We start from the raw sequence: 27,448 nt of genomic DNA on the forward strand, positions 1-27,448 counted from the left end.
CCACATCACTACTTCAAATAATTTGAGTTCTCCATAACTGATTTTATTTTTGTTTCATCTGATAGAAACTGAATTCTCTTTTATGGTAGTGTGTGGGATGACAATCACACTTATTTGCACCTTCTGCAGTCCAAATGAATCAGACAAAGTTAGCACACCATTTCATAGTCTCATAGACTCATAGAAAATTAGAGTTGGAAGAGAACTCAGTTCATCTCCACCCTCTTGTTCAAACCGGACTGTAACAAGGTTGCACTCACCTCTCACAAGTACCCCCTGGCCAAGTGCATGTGCCTGCACTGTATCTGTGTTTAGAGGTCTTTGGTGACTCAGCCAAACAGTCTATACGCAAGATAAAACAAACCCTTTCATGGGGTACAAGTCCACAAGTGTTTCACTCTGTGCCCTCTGTAATGTCTCTCAAGTTGTTCCCACTCTGGAGTAGAGTGTTGCTCCAGGGCTTCTTCCCTGGAGTCGGTGTCTTTGACTTGGCAGGTAATTCTAGCCCCAGTCCTTCATTTCAGTCAGTATGGTCCAATTCCCCTCTCTGGGATGCCTCAATATACAGGCCACTTCCACCTAGTGACTAAGGGAAGGATGGGGGGACCCTGTCTTGCCCCCTACTCTGGGTCCCAGCCCAGGGACCCTGTAGATAGCAGTTGTCTACTGTGCCTGTTTCACTGTTGATTTAATTTCCTGTGATGCATGTGATCCTGTGCCTGGTATCAAAACCCTTTAAGGACAGAAATTATACTACCTTCCAGGGCAACCCATTCTAGTGTTTCACCACCCTGCTAGTGAAATAGGGTTTTTATTCCCCTAATATCCAAACTGCCCATCCACCCCCACTCCTCACAACTTGAGGCCACTGCTTCTTGTTCTGTTGTCAGCCACCACTGAGAATAGCCTGTCTCCTTCCTCTTTAGAACCTCCCTCCAGGTAGGTGAAAGCAGCTATGAAAACCCTCCTCATTCTTCTCTTCTGTAGGACTAAATAAGCCTTGTTCCTTCAGCCCCTCCTCAAAAGTCATACACCCCAGGACCCGATCATTTTCATTGCCCTCTGCTGGACTTCCTCCATCTGGCCACATCCTTCCTGTGGTGAGGGTCCCAAAACTGGATACAATACTCCAGATGTGGCCTCAAAAATGCAGAAAAGAGAATAATCATTCTGTCTATTTGCTGGCAATGCTCCCACTAATGTGGCCCAATACGCCATCAGCTTTCTTGGTGAAAAGGCACTGCTGATTCACATCCAGCTTCTTACCCACTGTTACCCCCAGGTCCTTTTCTACAGAACTGTTGCATAGCCAGTTGGTCACCAGCCTCTAGCAATACATGGGATTCTGCCATACAAAAGACACAATTCTGCACTTCTTCTTGAACTTCAAGAGATTCTATCTGCCCAATCTTCAAATTTGTCTAGTTCACTCTGGACCCAAACCCTACCCTCCAGTGTATCTACCTCTTCCGCAAGATAAGTATCACCTGCAAACTTGCTGAGAGTGCAAACCAGCCCATCAGCCGCATCATTAATAAAGATGTTGAACAAAACAGGCTTCAGGACAGACCCTTGGGACACTCCATTTGATAAAAGCTACCAACTATCCTGTTAGCCAAGGGAAACCAATCCCTGTCTAATGTGAATGTAACATAATCCCTAGAAGATCAGATGACTCAAATCAGCTTAAGATCAATATTCTTTTTTATTGTATCAATGTACAATACAATACTGTTCCTCTGTAATGGACAAATCTATAGAATTCTATTTGAATTTTATATTATTTTAGTCAGATGTTTATGGTGTTGGAGTTTAAAAATTTTGTGAAGAAATTCAGAAATGAATCTGTTGCCTCTTTAAATTCCTTTAATGTGGGGCAGATTAAAATATAAATTAGACAATTTCTAATTTATTTTTCTTGATGATAACCACAGTTTGATCAAATGTGCTATTCAAACTGATTTAGTAATGCCTTGTAAATACCACAAGTTCATTTTAGCATTATGCAAACTCATAACACATTTCAAATCTTTCTGATACACAACTCTAAACTGAACTTACCTGTACCAGCTGATTTCAGGTTCAGGAGAACCAGTGGCTCTACAGAATAAAGTAACTGCCTCTCCCCGATCTGCCGTGGCATTAAAGGACTTCTGAAGCAAAGTAATTGTTGGAGGAACTGAAGGAAATATTAAGAAAAAAATGAGGTAAAATAATAGAGAAATATAAAGTTTCAGTTGATTCTGCAGAACCTTTCAACAGCACAATCCTGATTAAGCATTCAAATTACAAAAACAAAATGGTTAGCCTTTAGTATCAGATACCACAGTTTGCATTGATTTCAGACAATCTTAACCATGCTTATTTAATGCTAATGTTATCAAAACAAGTGTGTATTGTTTCTTTTGAATTAATCTAACAATAACATGAATATAAGAATCTTTTTTATCCTGATATGTTTCATGAAATAAGATTTATACACGGCTGAAGGACATAGCTACTGTGTGCATGTCAGTACAGAGATACTGGTAAGTGTTAATTAAACTACCTGAGATGAAGAATGTCTCTCTTTTCTCCTTTTACGCCTCATGCAGCTTACAGGTGTGAGACATGAGACAGCATTTTCAATTAGGTGTCAAACCATAGTGTTCATCCTGATTAAACATACTTATTTTTTCTGAACAAACTTCAATATATTTTCTGAATCTGGATATCATCAGTTTAAAATGATGCATTGTGATAGAATTCTGTATATACAATCCATATTTGTGATACTGCATTTCCAAAAATTCTAAGAAATGACTGTGTCCTGAAAATTTCATATTCTGCATTTTTTACATGATGGTGTTATTACTGAAACAATAATAACTTGGACTGAACACATCCCCAGTATTCATAATAAAAAAGACACTTCAAGAAACAATAAAAGAGAAGATATAATTTAATATCTCCACTCACTATATTAATTTTACAAATTTACAGGAATGGTCTTAAGATGGATAGTATGAAAATCAGATTCATACTCAAAATGAATTAAATATCTATTCTATTATTACAGAAGGCATATTTAGACATCTCTGATAGGTAATCCAAAGTGCCAAATCTTCTGCAGCTCGGCAGATTTGAAATCCGATGTGTTCTTGCCTTGTACTGTACCAAGTGAGAAGTTCAAGGACTTTGACCTGGATTTTCTGACCCCAAAATGACTTTGCTCTGCTGCCCATATTCTACCTGCACTGGATGTCCGTCTTTCAGAGTAAGGGAAGGAAGAAACAAACGAAGGTGTGTTGGAGGAGAGAAGAACAAGTTTCCACCAAGCCCAATTGTATACTGGCAAAGACATCCTGTCAGCAGGATAATTTACAGCTGTCCCTGTCTAGCTTTATCTTATGTAATGGCTATTGGGAGAGGATTATGGAACCACAAATAGCTCTCTATCAGTTTACTCCCTCCACTGTAGCAAAGTATTGCTTGGCTGCAGGAGAGAATCAAGCTGTTGATTTAACTTATAAAGACTCTCTGTGGTAATTGCAGCAATTTCTTATATGGCAAAATATTGTGAAAATGTGAACTTGTAGCTCTTTGTGATATACTCAAGCTCCTGACCCTGAGAAGGAACCAATTTCTAGTGACCATCCAGCTCTCTGTGGACCAGCAACTCAATTGACGACAAACTCCACTAAAGATAAGAATTTCAGGATAATGGGCTTAATTCAGGAAATTGCTTAAACATTTAAAATGTTCAAAAAGAGAATAATGAAATAATTTCATTCTAGGACTAACTCTTCTTTGGTGAGACCCAAGGCTTTGCAAATATTTGAGCTCCTCATCCATCTTGTATAATCTGTGATTTTATTGATGGTCCAGTCCTATTAGGTACAATTAGGACAAGATGGCAATGAAGATATGTAAAAAGAAGACAACAGTGAAGCTGCATATTTAAATAAGTCTGTTCATGTTCAACAGGCACTGCTAACAGAAAGATACAGCAGATGAAATCCTGAGCCCTCCCTAATATCAATGGAGATTCTGCTATGGACTACAGTAAAGCCAGGATTTCACGCAATACATTTTTATTCCTAGAAGTCAAAGACATTTGACAAAACACACATATTGAAAGGTGCCTGAACTTAAAAAAAATGGTAACACTTTCTCTTTTCAGATAAACACAGAATTATGTTTGTCCTGTTTCACATCATTCATTATAAAACAGCTGTAAAAAGGTCACTGTAAATTCTCATATAGCTAGAAGCTACAAATAGTTCATTGTCACTAACGGAAAAAGACATCTGAAAATTATATTTCAAAAGAAACTATACAATTAAAAGGCTTTTCAATTTATTACCACTCAAATTATTAACTGGAAACTAACATTTACATATCAGATTTTCTTTTGAAAAATGGTTTTACACTTATGTTTCTTGCCCTGGATTTTGTTATAACTGTTATAACTGTTCAGCTCTTAAAGGGTCCAGAATATGTGCATCTTTCCCTTGTCATCCATGAAAACTAGTAAGAGAGAATAATTTGTGGAAGAAAGATCATCAGGAAAAAACATACCTTAAATGTAGGCTTGGACAGATTAATTTCTAATTGTTTAATGTCGGTAAATATCAATTTACCCATACATATAAGAATCAATGGAAAATACTGCTATCACTAATAAACAAAATTACAGATAGAGAAAAGAAAAAAGGTGCTGCTTGAAAACTGAGAATCTTGCCTTAACATTTACCAAATAATGTAAAATTGGCTTTTTAGTAGAATTGGACCATGGACAATTTAGAAAGTGTTCAACTTTTGAATGTCAGCATCTACTGTCATTAATAATTGTTGTGTGATGATACACATCCCCACCAATAGTTTCCTATGACTGTAAAAACAAAAATCAGTAGCAACTGGGGAAAAAACACTTTTAACCCATAATTTCACACATCTGTGAAAATTTAAATTGATTAAAAACAAAAAAAGAATTTTTTAAAAAACATTGGTATTACCCTCTGAAATTATACTTAATGGTTGACGTTTTCCAGGCCTACATATAATTTCTTTCATCAACTTTATTCAGAACAAAATGTTGTCTACACCTGAGGGGTGGAGGGGAGAGCTGACAGAACTATAAGGCTCCTGAGGAAGGTAAGCCAGCGGCTAAGCTCTCCTGGAGGGGAAGGGCACTGGGGAGAAGGGGTGGGGCTGGAGCCTCACCTCCTCCTGCCATTCCTTCAGTGATATCCAGAGTGCACTGCCCGGGGTTCTGGTGGTGATTTTAAGGGCCAAGAGCCCTCAGCCCTTTTGACTCTCTGAACCCTGTAGCAACTGTCCTCATTAACCCATGCTGTCAGCATGTCTGCCTGTACTCCTGATACAAGTACTTATGGAATCATTGTCTGGTGCAAATTAGGTTTTGGGTGCTTTGTTTTGCTTTGTTTTTCTCCCTTAATTTCCACTTACATGTTTACCTTCGAAAATTCCATGATGGGTTTATTTTTGTGTTCAGCAGGACACAGCCTGAATATACACCCATCATCTGGCTTGCGTTATTGTGCCCAAAATCACTATATGGCTAATTTTGTGCCTTTTTTGACAATGAGATATAGCCACAAAGACCTATTTTATCATCCTATTGCTATTCCTTTGAAATGTAACCCTAACTGGCCTACTTTGATGTATATTTTATTCTGAAAATACTTGGAACTTGAGTTCAAAATTCAAGCCAGATAAGAGTTAAACAGAGGACAGTGTGGGGGGCCAGTTTGCACCAGAAAATGAATCCATGGGTGTGTCTACACTAGAACTAACTTCGAAGTTAACTTCTAAGTTAGGCACTACATCGAAGTAGCCAGCAGAGTCTATACACATTTTCCCTTAATTTGAGGTTAAGTTTGAAGTAGGGGGCCCAACTTCAAAGTCCTTACTCTATTCTCGGAAATGGAGTAGTGCCCGACTTCTAAGTTTAACTTTGAAGTAGAGTGTGTGTATACATTAGCCAAGGTAATTTGCTTAAAGGGCAATTCATCCCAAGACAATCAAATATGAGCTGAATAGATGTCGTGGGAGTGTGTATTCTTAGACAGACTAGATAGATAGATAGATAGATAGATAGATAGTAAAGGTAGGTTTGACTTCAAAACTAGAAAAGTAAACTAACTGAAGAGCAGAAAGTGATGTATAATCAAGAGGTCCCAGGAATTCTCATTAATCAGAAGTTCTAAATTGCAGCTTTGCTTTCAAGGACACCCAGATAAGTGAGAAATATCTCTGTATTCAGATTGAAATAAATTACCACTAAAATAGACTAACACTAACGTAAAGTAAAGTTTAGCACAGAATTGTGTTGACATAGCACACTGATGGGTGACAACCTAACATTGTAAACTACATATAACTATGTTCTAGCTTTTTCACACCCTGGCTCCAATGATACAGAACAAATGGCATTATATTAGGCCCACTTCTTCGTCCATTGAAGTTAAAAGGCCCATTGTCATTGACTTTAATTATAACAATATGAGACCTCACTGTCTTTCTGTACTAGTATTTATGTCATCTGTCAGTTGTCATTCAGTTGCCCTGTATCCCCATATGTGGTATTAGAATAATTCTGAGAAAGAAAAGAAAAAAAAAACAAAAAAACCCAAGGTCTAGGACACCAATCAATCAGATTGCACTATGCTTTGAAGGAACCTGTCCCTTTGTAAAGCAAAGTAAAATCAGATACTGATGTGCACATGTACATTTCAGATGTTCTGTTTTTAATACACGTCTGACAATGCACCTGTTCTGCAGAGAAGAACAGTCTGGAAAACAAGGCTTGCATCTTTAATCAAATATGTAAATATAATGACAGAAGATGGGAAGATGATAATGAAGATTTTGATTTCAGAGGGATAGCTACAATAATACTGTCTTCCTGGTCAAAGATATTTACTACAAGAACACTAAACCTTTCCATCCCTCAAAATACTGCATTATTTTTCTAAGAACTATTTTCTGAAATTAGATGGTCAAAGCGTGCAATAATAACATGTCCATAAGTTACACTTATTATTATAGCATATTTGTGACTGGACGTAGAAATATTGTATTCCGACAACAAGGAATGATCACAGTTGACCATTGATTATCTAGACAGATATGTTATAGAATATTTCTTCCATAAGCAAGTGAGCTGACTCTCACCCGTATGAAGAAATATTGTTGGGTTTCAATTCATTCCTTTATTTTATATTGCTATTTCCAACTATTCTACCCTTGAGTAAGGAAATGTTATGACAACAGACCTAACACTTGAATTTGTCTCCTTTAGGACTAAGATCTCTGTCTCCACTACCCACTAAAGGATGGGGGAGGAAAATGGTCTTTCAATAGATATACCACTTGTCCTACCCTCAAAGCAGAGTGAATCATCTCAACAATATAATAAATCAGAGCTATGGTGGCCTAATATTTATATTCTAGCACTGGATTATTTTTCCCCTTATGTCATAGAAACAAAAGAGCTGCATCTACACTAGCAGGTTATTTTGAAAGATTTTTTTGAAAGAAGGGGGATCTTTTGAAAGATCCAATGGAGCATCTACACACAAACATCATTCTTTCAAAAGTAAATTGAAAGAATGCAGTGCTCCTTTTGAAATTGTTCTTCCTTGCCCGTTTCAGGAAGAGTGCCCCTATTGAAAGCTTCTTTCAAAAGAAAACATGTGTAGATGCTCTGTAGGCCCTTTTTTTTTCTGATTTTTCTGATTTTTTGATCCCTGGCCCATTCTTTCAAGAGTGCAGGGGCTGTGTGGATGCTCTCTTTCGAAATAGCAGATGACTCTATTGATCTACTTTTTTGAGTGTGGACACATTCTTTTGAAGGAAGCTGTTCTGGAAGGGCTTCTTTTGAAATATCTCTGTTCCATAGATGCAGTCAACATATTTATTTATTTATTTTCAATTATGTAAAATGAATGAATGAAAGAAAGTCCTGTTCTGCTCTTCTCTTCATTTCCACATTCCATCCCACCTCCTGTTCTGCCCCCCTCCAAAAGAAAAAACAAAAGCAAAAAAAAAAAAAAAACCACGAACAACAGTCTTTAAGGCCTCAAATACTGATCAGGTAAATATCACTATTTTTTCCACAAAACTCAGTTGTGGCATGCCTTTATGCATAATTTTGATTGGTTTGTTGGGTGTTTTATTTATTTATATAAAGACATATGTATTGCAAAATAGTTATATTAAAGAAAAGAATTATTTATTTGAAATCTGAATATTCAAAATAATTTTGCATACTGAAGTTAATGACAACTGCAGGTGCTCAGCAACTGTGAAAATCAGGTTGTGCATTTATATGACTCAATATGGAATTTGGTGCCTTCTTTTAGGCATACAGGTTTGACCATTTGGGCCCAAACTGCTGTGTGTCTTTCGAACAACTCAAGGGATGACTTAATCCACTTTATTTTCCCATTTATTCTATAACTGCCAATCACCAGGCTCATCCTACATCTTACAGTGGATGTTCTAAATTACACTATCATGAATCATCCAGGTGGATAGAGATGACTTCTTCATAACCGTCATGGAAATCATGAAATGATCCTGTTATTCTGTATTAATGCTTCCTTGTGTTGCTCCAGGATCTGTAGGAATATGACACCCTCATACAATTGTCATTATTCTTGTCACTCATTTGTTCCTCCTTTACCTATCCTGAAATACTAATAAGCATATCAATCTTCTTGAATGCACAGAAGAATCTGAATGAAAAGTCTCTCCATAATATTCACTATGACACTTTGTAAAATAGTGTCTTTACTTGGTGCATTTGTTTATATTTGCAAGAGACAGAAGTCTGAAAGAATGATAAATGGAGGGCATAACTAATGTATCAGTTACAGATCTTAAAACAGAATATAACTTGGTTTGTAGGAGTTCGCATTTGCACTCTTGAAATGGTTGTGAGTGGGGACTTCATGTAGTGTATGAATGATAAGAATAGAGTCTTAAGAGCAATGGTGGTAACAATCCATGGAATTTCAAGGAATTGTGAAATGCCAATGAGATTGAGACAGAGATTATACTGTGTCCACGTGTCTTCAATCTAGTTATTGGGTTAGTCAGTAGGAGAAAGAAGACTGTGAAGACATAGAGAAAGCAAATGTATGCTGAACAACTTGACATTCTGGTTGACAGCAAAGAGAGGGACTGGTAAATATAGCATCAAAAATTACAATTTGAAGATAAATGAAACAAAAAACAAACAAATATGCAATGGAAGTAGAGACTGGAGAAGAAAAAAAGCATGGGAGAAAGGGGATAACAAGAAAGGATGTGGAAGACCAAAGATACACAGAAAGTCTTTGTCATGTTAAGAGAAAAGTACTAGAACAACATGACCAATAATCCTGTGCTATAGGCTATAAGGAACAGCAACAAAGGGTCCTGTGGCACCTTATAGACTAACAGAAAAGTTCTGAGCGTGAGCTTTTGTGAGCACAGACTCACTTCAGCAGATGCTGGTCCTGGAAATCTGCAGGGCCAGGTATAAATAAGCCAGAGCAAGGGTGGGGATAACAAGGTTAGCTCAGTCAGCAAGGGTGAGGCTTACCAGCAGTTGATCTGGAGGTGTGAACACCAAGGGAGGGGAAGCTGCTTTTGTATTTAGCCAGCCATTCACAGTCTTTGTTTAAGCCTGAGCCGAGGGCATCGAATTTGCAGATTAATCGAGGTCTATAACCCAAGCTGATATAAATTGGCAAAGCATCATTGATCTAATGAGGATCAGTGATTTACACATTCTGAAGCTCTGGTTCCTCTTCAGCAAAGGACAAAATCCTGAAGGAGACTGTTCCTAGAGAGATACTGAGATTCCTCAGATTTTAACAGAGTCAACATCAGCTCAGGATGTTCATTGCCTTGGAGGATTGGAACCACAGATATTTCAGTTCCATAAAATTCTAAAAGGGATGAAGGGCTAAACAATAGGATTTCTAAGATAAGTAGCAGTTGAATATTCAATAGCATACAAATCCTTACCCAAGGCTACCCCTGTGGTATTGCATAGGACTCACATATTTTTTAAGGTGTGCCATTTCCTGTAGGTTTACAATGGTCTGAAAAATGTACTGTCAGTTCTTGAAAGATACCCATTTCAAACCCCTACTGGTCCAAAAAGAGCTAGTTGTGTCCATAAAGGCTATATTGTATACAAAGCTAAAAATGAATCAATTAAAATAATATATTTAAAAATCACGATTGACTATTATTTCATTACCAATATACAGAAGCACTAAGCAGTGAATAATTAAAATTTAGAGGCCAGAAGGTTTGTTTTTCATCTAGAATGCCAAGCTGTGGTAGTTATAAATAAACAGGTACTGTGTTGTATGCAGAGCCATATCAATGCCTCACATTCACTTGCCCATCAAATACATGATCGGAGCCTTTATGCCAAACTAGCCATTTAACTCTTTCTCATTTATACATATGAACCCTCTCATCCCTAATTCATCTTCTGAACTTTCCTACCCATATGAGTCTCTCCAGTAGACCCCTTGCTCCAATGGCAAACACTACTGTTTGCCCTGCTCTGGTTACCTGTACAAAATCTTGTCCTTTGTGATTCCTATGAGTCAAACTCTGAATCCCCATCTTATTTATTCATCCATCCAGGAACCTCTATGGCCCACATCACCTTTTGTCATTTGCCAAATGCTACTGTTATCCCATTTCATAGACATATCTAGTCATAACCTGTTAGCTGCAGGGCTCTCTACTGTAGATTAGCACTTAGATTAGTCGAGAGAGACTGTTAAACATTCTGCAGAGAAAGAGAAAACAACAACAGCAAAAAGCAAAAACAAACAAAAATGCAGCTTCACTTTTGATATCAGACCCCACTTGTCCATCTTAGCATACATTTTTTTTAAATTTATAATCAACATCTACCTCCTTTTCTTACCGAAATGTAACTTTAAAGGGTTTTTTTCCAGGATCAGGAATATTAAAAATACTGTAATCTTTGACTTTTTTATTTAATCTGACTTAGTAACAGCATTACTGTCTCACAAGGAAAACGATCTTCGATGTATACAATACTTTTTCATCCCAAAAGGAATCCAAAGCACTTTCCCCTGTTATCCCTTCAGATACTGTACAACTAAAACTTATACACTTCCCTCGTGAAATTCATCAATGATTTAATAGAACTCAACAACACTGCAAGCATTTTGGACCATTACGTCCAGAAAAAAAATACTTTCCAGGTGAAATTGCAGAGGATATTTGGGTTGGTGGAATGTAATTGCTTCCCTGGGTCAATATTTCATTAGAAACACTTGATTTAACAACTCTCTTCTTAAGAAAAGCACAATGGCACCTTTAAAAGTACTCAGGGTCCAGCACCTAAGTTTTGCACCTCCCTATAAAAGGCAATTCTCTTAATACTATTGTAATTACTAATTCCACTTTGGGACATTGTTTATTATTGACCACATTCTTATGTGTCTATAATGAATTATGCTCTCCCACAAAGCTGAATTAAGTGATAATGGCATTGACTCTTGCAGATGAGTGCCATCTCCTGAATTACAATTTTAGAAACTGGCTTTTTTACCTATTCACAAGCGTTCTGGCACCTCCCTAGAACCAAGAATTCAATTGTCCATGGAGCCAATGGATGTGGAGGGCAAAAGTAGGATTTAGAAAACAAACAGGGGATTCCCACAGTGACAGGTTCAGAGGGACTCTATACAGGTGGAATGGAGAGATGTTGGAGGTGAAGATAAAAAAGCAGTCCAGTAGCACTTTAAAGATTAACAAAATCATTTATTAGGTGATGAGTTTTCGTGGGACAGACCCATTTCTTCCGATCATAGCCATACCAGAACAGACTCAACATTTAAGCCACAGAGAACCAAAAATAGTAATCAAGAATGACAAATCAGATAAATTATTATCAAGGTGAGCAAATCAGAGAGAAGAGGGGCCGAAGGAGTGGGCGGGGGGGGGGAAGTCAATAATTAGATAAAGATGAAGATGATTATGAGGAAGGGGAAAAAAGTGAGTTGAAGACAGCATCATCCATTTCCATACTATCTACCCTCCCAGTGACCTTTCCCTGAACAGAACAATTAAAACATTATTAAAAGTAACAAAGATTTCACAAAGACAAAAGCCTGGACAGTATCTATGCATAAAAAACATGCTTGCATAGCTCTGATCCCTTATTTAGTGCTATTTAAATTATTTGACTATCCTGAAAGTTATTTTTACATTTTTATTTTATGGAAGAGGTGAAAGCACTGTGTGACTGCACTTGTGAAAGTTTTACACACACAGAAAATTGATGCATTTTTGCAGAAACAGGTTCATAGACACTTCTCTTTTTTGTTAGGTGTCATTGCAATTTATGTACTTTGAAGGCCATCCGGGAATAGATTTAGTACATTTAGCTTCATCTTAGATAAGTCATCCTGATAAATCAAGCAGGAAAAATCCTTAATCAATATCACTCTACAATGTGGAATGCTTTTAGTATTGCTCAGTTGGTAACTCTTTTGCCTCTAGTCCATAAAACTGAGTTCAAAGCTAGAAGTGTTCACTGGTAAAGATGTAGGGCCAGATTCAGACTGAGTATGAAGAGCTGCATGACTACTGATGTCATTCACTTACACAGGGTTAGAATTTGTCCCACCATTTTTAACACGTGCAAAAAACAGCTGTTATCTCCCTCTCTTTTTAAAGTCCAGTTGGAAGTGAAAGATCTCATAGCACTTCTCAAAACGAGAAAGTAACCCCAGTATTCAGAACAACAGTTAACTCTCTTGATAAGTTGTGTTCAAACAGCTATGCTGTGAATGAATCATTAGAGAATAATGGTTGTTGTTTTCCTGTATTAGTCAAGAGACTAATAGCATTTATCTCATTTACTCTGTGGAATACTCAAGGACACTAGGGACATTTAATGCATTATAGACTCTAAAGCTGTTTGTTTTCTGAAAACCCCTTTCTTGAAAATCATAGTGGAGGGTTTGTTTTTTTTTTTACCCAAAGTAAGAGAAACTCAGCTATATGAGGTTTGTTGACATTTGAGCTGGTGTTGTGTACTTCCCAGATCGTATACACTTAAGAATGCCAGCTCTAATGGAACTAACATGCTGATAAACAGCAGTGTAGCCTGGCAACACAAGTGGTTGCTCAGGCCAGCTGCCTGTGTATGAGTGTGTGGGGTAGGGGGGTGGGGTAAGGAGGCAGGTGGCTATGTACTCAGGAAGCTATCTGAAAACACTCCAATTCAACCCCAGCTACTCTGCTATTTTTAGGGCACTGGTTTGAGCCAAGTTAGCCCAGGTATGTCTGCATGAGGTAAGAATCACACATCCCAGGTCAAAGGTAGATGTACATATAGAAATACAATGAGCCCAGCGCTCGTTAGGCCTAATTAGAGTACTGTGTCCAGTTCTGGGCATCACATTTCAAGAAAGATGTGGAGAAACTGGAAAAGGTCCAGAGAAGAGCAACAGAATGATTAAGGGTCTACGGAACATGAGCTATGAGGGAAGACTGAAAAAAACCTGGGCTTTTTTAGTTTAGAAAAGAGAAGACTTAGACGGGACATGATAGCAGTTTTCAAGTACCTCAAAGAGGATTACAAGGAGGAGGGAAAAAAAATGTTCTCCTTCACCTCTGGGGTAGGACAAGGAGCAATGGGCTTAAAGTGCAGCAAGGGAGGTTTAGATTAGACATTAAATTAGATTAGATTAGACATTATCTTAGACATTAGACAAAAACTTCCTAATTGTCAGGGTGATTAAAAAGCCCCGGAATATATTACCCAGGGAGGTTGTGGAATCTCCATAGCTGGAGATATTTAAGAGCAGATTAGATAGATACCTATCAGGGATGATCTAGATGGTGTTTGGTCCTGCAGGGAACTAGACTCAATGACCTCTTGAGGTCCCTTCCAGTTCTAGTGTTCTATGATTCTGTAGCAAATACTATGGGCTAGACTATGCATATAGACAGGAGTCAGGAGTGCTTCACAAAGAGGTAGCACAGGGAAGCATTTTCCCTTGGAGACTCCCCAGTATACAGAGTATGCACACACCTGTACTCTTTCATTAGGCATAACACTCTCTTCTGCCTTCGCTCACACTCCATTTCTGTGCAGAATTAGTAACAATCTAACAAAGTATTGTTGTAAATATCACTATTATTGTTTACTGCTACGTGTTTATTGCATGCCTGTGCAATGAAGAACCTTTCCTCATATGAGCTGTCCAGACTTCAATAGTTTCTGAATCAGGTAACAATTTGCAAGACAGGCCCATTGATACGAAGATGCTAGTATAATAGAAATATCTAAGTTAGATAGATCCTCACAGGGCAACAAGTGAAGAGAGACCCATTCACTTATGTTTTATTGCACTGATGCTGACTTTAACCAGCAAGGTCAATGTACATATTCGATTTTATGCTTGTACTTTACTATTCCTTGTTAAAAGGTTTCATAATATTTTTTCAAATTTTACGGTGACTGAAATAATACTGGCAATGTTCAGTGGCAGATCCAGTTAATTCAGCTGTAGTCTTACAGTTACAAATCATGACCATGGCATTTAACCACAATTTGAATACTGATAGTTCATAAAACAACTGTATTACACTGAAACTGAATAACTGCATAAAATGAAGTTATTTATAACAACACATGACAAATACTGAAAGATTTACCAATAGGTAAATTACTCTATATTACCATTTGATCTCTAATTTTGGCTTGCTTGGCTGCAGTCTGTGAAGGATAATTTTTAAATACCCCCATTTACACAGAACAATTACATAAATTTAAACCATAAAAGGATATATGAAATCTCCTTAAATATATAATTATATTACTAATTAAATTAAACATAAAACCCCACATAACATAACAATCCACTGTGTAGATTGTAAACAGGAAACAACTCAACGTCTCTTTCAAGAACACAACAACCAACAATGCAACTTTTATAGTATGGAGTTGATATTACAATAAATGGCATAATTAAGATGATGGCCTAATGATCTATGATAATTATATAACCTTGTTTATAAAATGCTGTTATAATTAATGAAAGCAAGATATATCAACTTTAGAAACATCATTTTACCCCTTACCATTCACGATAATAGTGATATCCCGAAAGTCAATTTCTCCTCTAGCTTCCACTCTTCCTTCACATCTATATATTCCTTCATCACTTTTATTGATATTAAGAATCTGGAGATTGTTATTTGCTAATGTTGCAAATCGATCTAGAAAATGTATGTAAAGAATAAAGTTCTATCAGTAAATTAAGACAGTGTTTGGAATACTAATTTACATTTTTCAGATAAATGAATTTATCTGATGAGATCAAGTAGTTCATCGAAAATCATTTTCAAATTAAAGCTAACGTAATATCATAAACACATTGGTTTATCTTTTTGTTTAAATTCAGTTAGGAATTATTCTCTATATAATGGAAATTCATTTGTTCTCCTGTGTATTTTTGCTACAGACTTGTTACTACTTCAATGTTAATAGAAGCACTATCTAGATACAGTGAATTCAACCAAATAGTCAATGTTGTTGTATTTTTAAATAAAATATATTAAATGCTTCCTCCCTCATGCAATATCCAGTTCTTGGCAATGATCAAATACCCCCAAAATCTTGCGTTTCCAAATAAAGCTGGTGATATCTTGGTTTTATTTAAATCACAAATAATACTGACACTGACTTAGGTATGGATAGGATTTCATCCAACCCAATATTATTTATGTAACCAATTCTAGACCTCTTTATGTGTGGACAGAACCTTCCTGACTTCAACAGGTATTCACGAACAAGAAACAAGTTGCAGGACTAGGATTATATTGCAGGTGTTATAAAAAGGTCACAATATCACAAAGGTGCAGCTTCTATTTTTCTTGTTTGAAAAAAAAAACAGAAAACAAAAAACAAAAACAAAAACAAAATTGTAAGAGGTTAGTCCAGAAGTAGCTTCCTTTGCTCATTTAATGTCTTCTGTAAAAAAAAGAAAAAGAAAAAAAAGAGTCATACTCAAATTATTAGAAAATGAAAGAGATGTTTATTTACCTAGAATGCTAAAAGGATTGGAGAAATGTAAAGGGTACATGTCAGACCTTGCATTGTTCAGATGAATTAGATAATCTTTTATGTACTAGATGGCTGTGGTTACACTAGCCCCCACCTCTCAGAAGGGGGCATGCTAATGTACCACTTCAACAGATGCTAATGAGACACTGCCACAAATACGCAGTGCCTCATTAGCATAATGGTAGCTGCACACATTTAAAAAGTGCTGCTTTTGAATGCAGACTGCCCGTGGAGACAGGGGCCATTTGAAAGGATCCCCCGAAATTCGAAAGCCCCTCCTTCCGAAATCTGCATGGCCACCATTATGCTAAAGGTGGGGGCTAGCGTAGCCACGGCCGTTGTCTCTGGTCCTACTAAACAACTGTTTTTATTTTATTCGCGTTTGTATCAGATCTTCAGTTTCAATCAAAATTACATATAAACTATTTTTCTTACATGTTATACTCTCTGGTCACGTGTCTCCAGGACCATCAACTGTTGGGGCAAAGGGGGCAATTGCTGGGGGCCCAGGCAATTTAAAAGGACCCAGTGTCAGGGCCATTGTTGTGGTAGGTCTGCCTGCTCTAAGGAAAGTGTCTCTTGAGTCAAAGTCACTTTTGATATACCCCATAAAGGTTCCAGGGCAGGGTTACTGGGCCTGAGAATCTGCATGGGGCATATCAAAATTACCTTTGAATCAACGTAGGCTGTGGCAGGTTGGCTCCAAGGAAGAAAGGGAATGTGCAGTTCAGCTGCCCTGGGGCCCCTCCGAGCAGACAGGAGATGGTGCTGGGCCAGCCCTGTGCACTTCAGGCAGAGGGGAAGGCAATTGAGACTTCTCCCTATGGTGGCGGGATGGAGGTCCATGTGCATATGGCCCTGGCCAAATGAAGAGGGCCAGCGGGTCATCAGTTTAGGCCCCGGGCCCAGAATTGCTGTCAGTGAACCTGTGTGTCTCACTGTGAGCTTAGCATTATGACATGCTTCAGTACTTCAATGCTAATCCAGCAAAGCACGTTAGCACATGTTGAACTTTAAACAGGTGATTAAGTCCACTGAGTGCCACAGTTTAAATGCTCTGCTGAATTGGGGCCTACACATTCAGTTAAGTGTTTTCCTGGATCAGACTAAGCACACATCACCCTGCAGATACATGAGGCAGATGAAGTTAACAATTGATTTAGACTGAGGGGCTTGAAAAGTTATCAGCTCAACCTTTTGAGGGACAAATTGCTCCTTCGGTCATTTCATGTGCTTCTTGTGGTTTCTTTCTACAGTAAATGCTTTCATATCTGGCATTCTATTATCCAGAACTCTCAAACAATCAGCATTTTAACCATAAATAAATTTTAGTTACCGTTTCCATAAGTACAGTATAGTGAAAGTAAATACCAAGAAATGCAGCAAATACAGTATGTTTTCAGTGTACAATGCTAATGTTGCTGATAAATAAAGTACTCTGCAGAAATTTTATTTGGTTTTTAATATCTAATCTTGTTTTTCTTCAGTGTTATGAATTCGTAGGCATACCTCTCTATTATCCAGAATATTTTAATATCCAGCAACCTCATGGTTGTGGGGCTGCCAGACATGAATGAGTTTACTGTACATGGGCCTTAAATCAGCAAAACACTTAAGTAAATATTTTAAAATTAAGCATGTGCTTAAGGGATTTGTTGAACTGGAATCTTCAGATATACTCTAAATCTAAGTATATCATGAAGAAAGACATTGGCCATTGAGATCTAAAAACTGATGTCTTAAACAGAAAGTGCCACAGCTCAATACACCTAGCAATGAAACCCATTTCCTGATGTGATTCTCTGACATTCACACTTAAAATGCTTTCTTTTTCAAAGCATGAGGGAGCTGGGCAGTCCATTTCTCTTTCTGTAAACTTTTGCTAGCTTTTTATTTGTTGAAACTAAATTCTTAACTAATGAAAAAAATGTATAGTTTCTAATATTTGGAAAGTGCTTCTGAGAGGATTAATTTGATATAAGAAAATGTTCATCCCTACTGACAGGATATTCTGTCAGCCACCAAACCTTTTCAGCTGAAGAAGCTATTTCCAGTCCATTAAAGGAAATGAAATGAAAATGAACCCTACTGTTGGGTAACTACGGAACACCATAATACCCCAGTCTTGTTCTGGGATGCACTAGACAAATGAGTGTATAGTAACAAGAGAAATTTTTATGAGTAAATTAGGTGGATCATATGAACACACCTCTTTCTGCATCCCAAGCAATCTAGCGCTTAGGCAGATATTAATACACAGCACATACAATACCTGCCTCTAGCACAGCTATGAGTGTCCACATCCTATTTTATGGATGTCTACTTTACAGTAAAATACACATGACTACTCCAGGTCAGCTCACTCAGACTCATGGGGTGCATATCTCTCTTCACATTAATACTGGAGTAAATTCTGCAACTGTTGCTTTTGGAGCCAAAGTAAAATTGCGGAACTCCTGAAGGACTGCCACATAAATAGATATAGGGCTCTGTAGGTACACTGATATAGCCTGGATGCTGAGACCCTCCCCACTCACAGGGTCCCAGAACTCAGAGTGTGGTCTGATCCCAAACACTTGTGTTATAATTTTATAGCCCCGCAAACCAAACCTCATGAGTCTGAGTCAGACCTGGGTTATTTTACTGCAACATAAACAGTAACAGAGAGATAGCCATGTTAGTCTATATTCTATCAAAACAAAAAGGCAGTCCAGTAGTATAATGGGCTAGGTAACTGGTGTCCCGGTTCAAACCATGTCTTAAAGGACGTCAATTACCTGGCCCATTATAAGGACTCTTTGTATACTTTGCTTTATCTGACTCTTGACTTCCCCACTCCTACCACCCCTCTGCTCTTCTGATTTGCTCACCTTAATTATGCTTTTTTCTGATTTGTCTACCTTGATAACAATTTTTGGTTCTCTGTGCCTTAAATATAGAGTTTGTTCTTGTATGGCTATGATCTGAAGAAGTAGATCTGTCCCACAAAAGCTCACCACCTAATAAATTATTTTGTTAGTCTTCAAAGTCCTACTGGATTGCCTTTTTGTTTTACTGCAACACAGAAACCCACAAAGTAGGATGTGAACACCCACAGTAAAATTGGTAGTCACGCATGAGCCTGCTCCCCAAGCCTCCAAAAATGTGCTGGACAGGTAGCAAGGCTCTCACCAAAAACTGATATTGCTGAAACAATGATAGCATGAGCATTTCATGAGGTTAGTTTTCTCCCTAAGGTTCCCTTTTAGAGGCAGGTCTTAAAAGCATCAGTCTGCCCGCTCATAGGTATAGTGGTTTTCCAGAAAGAGTGGGAAATTCATCACTGTCATAGCCACCAACACAAGCTATATGTATCACTTAACTCCCACTTAGTAGGACTTATGCAGAGTCTCTGTATTATTTCAACCAGAGTGCACACGAGAATGTAACATTATTCTTCCCATAGATCACAATTCTAGATAGAGTTGTGTAAATGTTTGATTTAAAGCAGAAAAATGCACAAAACCATCCTGGGTTTGTATCCAGCTTGCTTCCAGGAAGCAGCAATGGCTTTCATAAATGTTTCTTCATGCTATGAATATAAGTTTTCGCAACCTCAATGCTTTCTCTGATAACTGGTGCACTTTATGATATCCACAATGCAATTTCACCCAAAATAACTGAGCTAGGTCATGTGGTGCAACTCATATGGCATTTCTTCAGTGGCCTTAAATTGGCTGAGCCTATCCAATATGATAGGTTCAATAGCCCCAATTCAAAAGAAGTCTTTTTCATTTGTAATCTCAGGATGAGGAATGCTACAGTTTGTTTAAGCTTCTTGATAATAATAAAAAAAACAATAGTCATACTCCGTCTTGAAACTTCAGAGGGAGAATTGTAGAAGGCAGAGCCTAGCATATTTGTAATTCTATTGTTACTGGACATTACCTCTGTATTTTACACATAGGTTCCTGTAGTCCTATCTAGATTTTTGATTGGGAAAATCTCCTGAGATCAAAGTTTTGTATTTTCTGCAGAACTTGTTTCTGGGACAGATCCTTATATTTCTCCTGTAATTACTCTCTGTATATTTTCGTTCATACTTCACTTTTACTCTTTACTCTGAAAGAAGTTTTCTTTTGTAACATCAGGATGAGGATCTTCGCCCTGTTTCATGACACACTGATCCTGTATGAAGGACCTGAAAACTGTATGAACCAGGTTCCACCAACACTCCTGGGAACAGCTTTTTTAACTGAATTTGGAGTGGTTGCTACACCTCTGATTACAAAACGTCTGCGGAATCTATTATGGACCTAAATTGTCATGGTTGTGCAGAGAGCCATATCCCATTAAATGATCAAGAAACAAACAAACAAAAAACAATTGTACCAGACAAAAAGGAATATACAGAACATAATAAAACACCACAATGCACAAGAGGGTTGAGGGATGCACCAGTCTTCAGTACAGAATTTCTCCAATTGACGATGTAGTAGACCAAAAGAGTATGTGTATATAGCAGTCCTAAACACTGCAACAATGCAACCATCTAGCAAGTTGTAAATCTGCGTATGACAAACCCATCCAATTTGAGCACTGGGTTGGTGAAGAGCGATTTTCACACTAGCCCTTGGTAGCTAGTTCATCTTGTGCGTGACTGTAATCAGCCCCAAAGACCCACAAGCCTCCATGTAATCTTGCTGTATTTGTAATACGCACTGGAGTGGGCAGTGCGTTTAACTCCTTATGCAGTGATACTTCTGCACAAAAATAAAAGAGTAAATCACTGGCTTGGTGGACAAGACAAGGTTTGATCTATAAAAACAATTCAGGCAACCTTCACCTCTTATATCGGTCTCCTGCTGACTGCACAATGGAATTTTGATTTATGACAATTAAGCTTTTGAGAGTGACATTACAGAAACTCTACAGAGTATGGTCAGAGTATTTTACATTCCATTGAACTATTGAGCTCTTACAAACATCTTTAAAGACAGAACATGAAGTCAAGAAATAATCTCTTAACAGACCGTGGAGTCTTCCCTGAGGACATAGTCTCCCCAGTCATTCTACTTTATTTCCTTGCTCAAGGAATGATGGATTGCTGACCCCTTGGTCACTCATTACATCCCTTCATAGATGAAGAGGAGAAGGACCATCGGTCTTGGGATTGAACGGCTTTCTGGGAGTTTGGGCCAGCATGGAGAAGTAAAGCTACCTTATAATTAGGAGCTGTCATTCCCCATCAGCTCTGCCCATCCATGAGGAATAATTCTTCAAATATTGTTTTCTGATTTAATTAACAACTTTTCTTGCTGGAGAGCAGCTCATTCCCCTGTGTGGCTAGCATGTAGAAGCCTCTGGAATGGCCAAGACTTTGTACAGGCTTCATAGTCATACTTAATTGTGCTAAATCATATGCTGGAGGTTTACTAACTTTTGCCACATACAGCAAATTTTTCAGTTGATTGTATTCATTTTATAAATAAAAAGCCAAAGAATGTGACTCTCCCCAAAAGGCAGGTGCTAAAAAATGTTTTAAAGGGAAGCTGCTTCCTAATGGAATAATGTACAATGAAAAAGTACATAATATACCTGGAAATTATCATTTCTACTGCTATTGTCAAATCATTCTACACTTAAGATTTTTATCAACAAAAATGAAGAAGACATTTAAGCTGGGATTACACTACAGAGTTCTGTCATCAGAAAATTCCTTTTGTTGACAAAACTAGGGAGTGTCCACAATACAAATGAGTTCTGCTGAGAATCTGTCGACAGACAGAACACAGCAGTTTTCCTGGCAGAGTTCTGTCTTCACCTCTGAGGTCAACAGAATAACAGTGTAGATGCTCCAGGGGAGCCCTGTGTCAACAGACAGGGCTTCTGGTTCACCAGGTTGCCCTGTTTACAGGGGTTCCTCTTGGCTGTTTTGTTGCCAGAGGGATGGGCAGTCTGGCTGCTATCTGTAGACAGAGGGCATTGACGGGGGAGCCTGTATTAGGTGTAGATGTGTTCTGTAGACAGAGGATCTGTCGGGAAATATCTGTCACCCGTGACTTCTCCTTAGAGAACTCTGTAGTGCAGACACAGCTTTAAAGTAATGCATATTTACCTATTTAATAAACTCACCTTTCAGTGCACATACCATTTAATAAATTTAGGTATTATACTATAGTAATAATGATCAGTTGGTTACTAGATAACGATTTCTTATCCACCATCCAAGGTGGTATGGTCATTTGATTCTGTGAATACAGCTCAAATTTTTCTAGCTACGTATGTTTAAAGAACCAATTCCTATATAAGGACTGCTAGAGTAGGTCCATGCAGAATCTCCCTGAATTTTAAAGGGGATTTGTATGGGTACAGCAGTCTGTACCTTGACACCCCAATGCAAGACCAAGGGATAAAAGAACATCTGTTTGTTTGTTTTTAAATCTGTTTTCAATTTTATCAACTGTGTAAAAATCCTAATATTTGCTCAAAATCCTAAGCAGCTTCATGTCTTGTCACTATCAGACAAACTCAAAATTACATAATGAAACACAGCATTGTGTGATCTATAATTATCATATTGCCCCAGAAAGGAATTAAGAACCATTATTGGGATAGTCAGCAGCTCCATAAAGACATTAAAAGTGTGTTTAGTGGTGGACACTGAAGGCTACTATTGCACAATATGCCATGAGAACAACAGGCATAGGGGATAGAAGATGATCCAGGTTTATGGTTTGGATTGAAAATCATACACAACTCTATAGACCCAATGGTACAAACCTTAAACATGTTGGCGAGAACTGTTGCACTCAAGTAGCTCTGTTGGCATCAGTGGTACTACTCATGTGAGTAACTACTTACAATTCAGCCGAATTCAGTCCTTGGCTAAATTCTGCTATAAGTTTATTGGGGTAATATGAAATGTAAACAAAGCTGAAAGTGCAACCTTTAGTAAGTTCTCTAATCTTGATTTAAAGCTTCAATCGATGGAGAATTGACCCCAACCACAGGTGAAATTGAAGTTTACCTTCAAGAACTCTTCAATGATATCCAACATTATAGTTTTGAGATACCTATCTAAACAGTATTTTAAAAGAAATTAGAACTTATAAGAAAGAGTTACCAAAATACTAACTGTCAGCAATAGTTGTGACTTCCTCATTTCGATACAACCAGCTGACAACAGGTGCAGGTGAACTAGTAACATGGCAAACCACTTCAGCATCTTCTCCTTGTCTGAATTCTTGTGGGGTTATTATGTCTTGGAAAGTGAGCTTCTCTAAAAAGAAAGAAAACTAAGTTTAACAACTTATCCTTGCTCTGTTTAGCAGTCCAGTGATATGAATATTACTTTAAACACATAATCAAACCATAGAAATTAAAGATGGGAAAACTAGTTCATTTTTCCTCTGAGTGCTATACAGGACTGTTCTAGTGTATGGTCTGTGGCCAGCCTAAGCATAAATGTTCCTGGTAATGATAATCACAATTTCCTCTGAGAAATGGTTCCACATTGTCTTAGAATCATGGAAATGTAGAGCTATCAAGAGGCTACCTTGTCCATTCTGTCACTGCTCATTTATTAGACGGGTTTAAATATACCTAGATCATCCTTGACCATTGCTATCCAACTTATTATTTTAAACCACCAACAAAAGGGATTTCACAATCTTCCCTGGTAAGCAGTTCCAGTATTGAACAGCTATCTTTACAGTTAAAAGAATTTTTCTAATATTATACCTAAACTAAATCTCCCTTGCTGCAGACTAATTACTTCATACACTGCCTACTGTGGGCTTCAAGAACAAGTGGTCACCTGACCCTTTTATAACAGCCCTTCAAATATTTGAATACTTGTTTCCCACATCAGTGTTCTTTTCCCAAGGCTAAGCATGCTCAGGTCTATTAATCCTTCCTTTAAAAATGACTTTTGTTTTTCTTTAGACTCTCTCCAATTTGTCCACCTTTTCCTTAAAGCACCATATCCAAAATTGAACCTAATAGTACAGTGGAGACATCACTGGTGCCAATTCAAGTAAAAAATTACCCTCTTTGTATTAAGTATAATACAACAGTTACTAGATCATAGAATGATACCAGCTGTGTGGTGATGTTGGTGTTTTTTTTTTCTCCAAATGCATCATACTGTTGACTCAATGTACTACTGGCTAGCTCATGGGTTGGCAATAAGCATCCTACAGACTAGATGCAGTTCACCAGGGCCAGGCCCTGGCAGGCCATCAGCACTTTATTTATCTGCACCACTTGCGCATCTCATTGGCCACAGATCACTGTTCCCAGGCAATGGGAGGTCTGAGAAGCTACATCCCAGTCCATACCATTTCCTGCAGCTCGCATTGGCCAGAAACAGCAATCTGTGGCTAACAGGCGCTGCAGAAGCTGTACCCACGGACACTTAGGTAAATAAAGCATTGGTGGTTGCCAGGAACTAATCCTGACAAACCAGGTCTGAGTTAGGTCTGCTTATTGGAGCAGTGGGGAAGGGGTCTTTCTAGCTATCAATTTTGTGGAGAAAAGCCTGACATCATCAGCTGGGTTAAAATCCAAAAGGGGAATAATAAGAATCCCAATTATTTTTAAATCATGTGGGAGATTTTTTGCCAATATGACCATTCGGGAGGTCTGATTTTTGAATACCTGGGGTTGGTAATGTCATGTGTGTGAGTAATGGGTGCATAATGTTACCTGTTATTACAAAATAATTCAACAACAGCTGTGTGGCTTTCATGAACTACTGTACAGATGTAACTGGAGCTCTGGAGGAACTGCTTCTGAGTGGGACATTCTCTATGCAACTTACTATACTTGCATAGTGCATGCATAGGAGCCTTCTTTAGGTGGGACATTTTGATTTCCCCCAGTGCATCATCTCCAGTTCATGTCTGCTACAAAAGCCAAATGCAGAGATGGGAGAGCAGGAGTAAACACAGCATATGCTACCCAGAGCAGAGACTGCTATCATGCACATTTCTTGTGAAGATGGTACTAACAAACATTCATTGAAATCAATGAAAGAGACTCCCACTGATCTCCATGAAGTCAGAATCAGACCCAAAAGGGAATCATTTTGTTGATCCTTTGCAACACAAGATATCATCTAGTCCTCGGTGTGCTAGTTTTCGGGCAACATTTTTTGTCAAACTTCATATCCTGGGTTTGGCTTTCTATACATTTTTATTTTGTCCCACCCTGAGAATTAATTTTTAACAATAATTACTACATCTTTCCCTGATAGATTTCAAAGGATATCTACCTTGTGCAGCACTCAACTTGTATAGTGAATGGTGGCCGGAACCATAAAAAAATGACTTTTGCAGAATATTAAATCTTTTCTTTCAACTATCAACTTTTCAACCATCCTGTAATTGGTTGTAACCATCATCATCAACTTGAATGGTGGTGTTATCAATTATATTAAGAAAAAAAAACTATCTATCATTTGGTATCAAGTGTACCTTTAAAGTTATTGCATTTTACTGTTTTATTTTGCATTTCACTCTTGCATTTCAGTTTCTGAGTCTTGGCCTGACCATGAATCATATCAAGTCATGAATATTCCAGCAAAAGTCACCATTTAAATTGATAAGGAATTGTGCTTAAATACTAATGGAAAATATGGCCCCTTCTTACTGGTTTTGCATTAGTCTTAAGCCTCTGTTGTATGACACATTATGCATATTATATATTTCTAATTGATGTAAACATTCAGTTTAATAGTCTATGTTTTTAAAGTGATATCAGTTACAATTTGACAAACTTTCCATAGGATGCTTTTATATAAGACTTTTGCATAATGCAGTATGTTTATATGTGAAGAAATAACTCTATTAATTGTTTAATCCTATTTGAAACATAATAGTGCTTCTTTGGTGGCTTATAAATATTTATACATAATAAATAGAATTTTATGCCACAGAAGTCCTTTATACAACCAAGAACAGGAAACAAAAATGAATTAAAGACATTTTATTGAAAGCAGTTTCAAACAGTCTGTGTTGCATCTTGACTATTTTAAAAGGATTTATTTTGGTGCACCTCTCTCTCTCTCTCTCTCACACACACACACATATGCATACACGCACGCAGACATACACACAAACTTTTTTTTTTGCCTTTTCATGGAAGAGGTACAGCCTCATGATAAAACTTTCAAGAGATTAGGTAAGTGATGCTATACCATACTGAATTAATGTATTCTGATATTAATTCCACTGAAGTCTTTTTTGCAACACACGTAGGGTGCGTCTACACTAGGAACTAGCTTCAAAGTTAACTTCAGAGTTAGGCACTACATTGAAGTAGCCAGCAGAGAGTCTACACACATTTTTGCCTTACTTAACTTCGAAATAGGGAGCCCAACTTCAAAGTCCTTACTCCTTTCCCGAGATTGGAGTAGAGCCCTGCTTCAAAGTTTAACTTCAAAGTAGGGTGTGTGTGTAGATACTCTACCTCAAAGTTGCTTAGTTCGAAGTTGTACTTCAAAGTAAGCAATTTCAAAGTTATTTTTGTAGTGTAGACACAGCCATATTGATTGAAGCAAATAAAGCTATCATGCCTAAAATGAGATTTATATAGAAATATACATGTTTATTTAGTTTTAACTTTCTGCATAGCAAATGCAATACAATATAGATCCTTTCTTTTTATTGATAGGTTTTTCACTTACGATAAATTTCCAAAACAACAGTAGCTTCTTGAGTCTGTCCTTTTGCATCAGTTGCTTGACACCGATATATCCCAGCATCTTCTACATTTGCATTGTAAATGGTTAGCCGTGATCTAACACCTTCTTTCTGAATCACCACTCTTTGACTAGAAGTGATCTTCTCTCCTTGTGGGTTATACCAGTCTATAAGGTCTGGCTCACCAATCGCTACAAAACGCAATGTTCAAAGTAAAGTTCAGCTAGACACTCAGTAACATTCAGTTGAGTTCTTTCTTTGCAATGTCCAGCTTGGCTTGTGTAAAGAGGGAATAAAAGTTGTAAAAATAACAAAAGGGAATCCAGCCAGTAAAATGGCCATAATTTAAAAATTTATACTAATAAGAATTAGGAAAATGTTTATTTGTCCAGATGAAGTGGGTATCACCAAAATAATAACAAAACAAAAAACACCCAAAACAAGCAGTCATATAACACCTTAAAGACTAACAATTTTATTAGGAAATATAATAAACAAGTAATAGTAAATAAAACTATTAGTCAACTATTAGGTGCTAAAGGTTTGACTTTTTTTCTTTTTTTTTGTAAATATACTCTATTGTTCAAGTGTTAGCATAATTGTTCTTCTTGGTCCCAGCCTATCTGCATTT

General features: G+C 37.6%; 1 protein-coding gene across 1 annotated transcript in view; it reads right to left on the reverse strand.

The window, feature by feature from the left end:
- Window positions 1-27,448, reverse strand: part of NCAM2 (neural cell adhesion molecule 2) — a 591,660-nt gene that overhangs the window by 259,304 nt on the left and 304,908 nt on the right. Inside the window, exons 3-6 of the mRNA XM_074983463.1 lie at window positions 26,802-27,008; window positions 23,250-23,393; window positions 15,148-15,285; window positions 2,062-2,179 (exon numbers count right to left, since the gene is read on the reverse strand). Coding sequence (XP_074839564.1) covers window positions 2,062-2,179; window positions 15,148-15,285; window positions 23,250-23,393; window positions 26,802-27,008 — 607 coding nt within the window. The remainder of the gene's footprint in view (window positions 1-2,061; window positions 2,180-15,147; window positions 15,286-23,249; window positions 23,394-26,801; window positions 27,009-27,448) is intronic.

Source organism: Carettochelys insculpta, chromosome 1 (assembly GCF_033958435.1).
Source record: "Carettochelys insculpta isolate YL-2023 chromosome 1, ASM3395843v1, whole genome shotgun sequence".
In the NCBI taxonomy this organism is placed as follows: Eukaryota; Metazoa; Chordata; order Testudines; family Carettochelyidae; genus Carettochelys; species Carettochelys insculpta.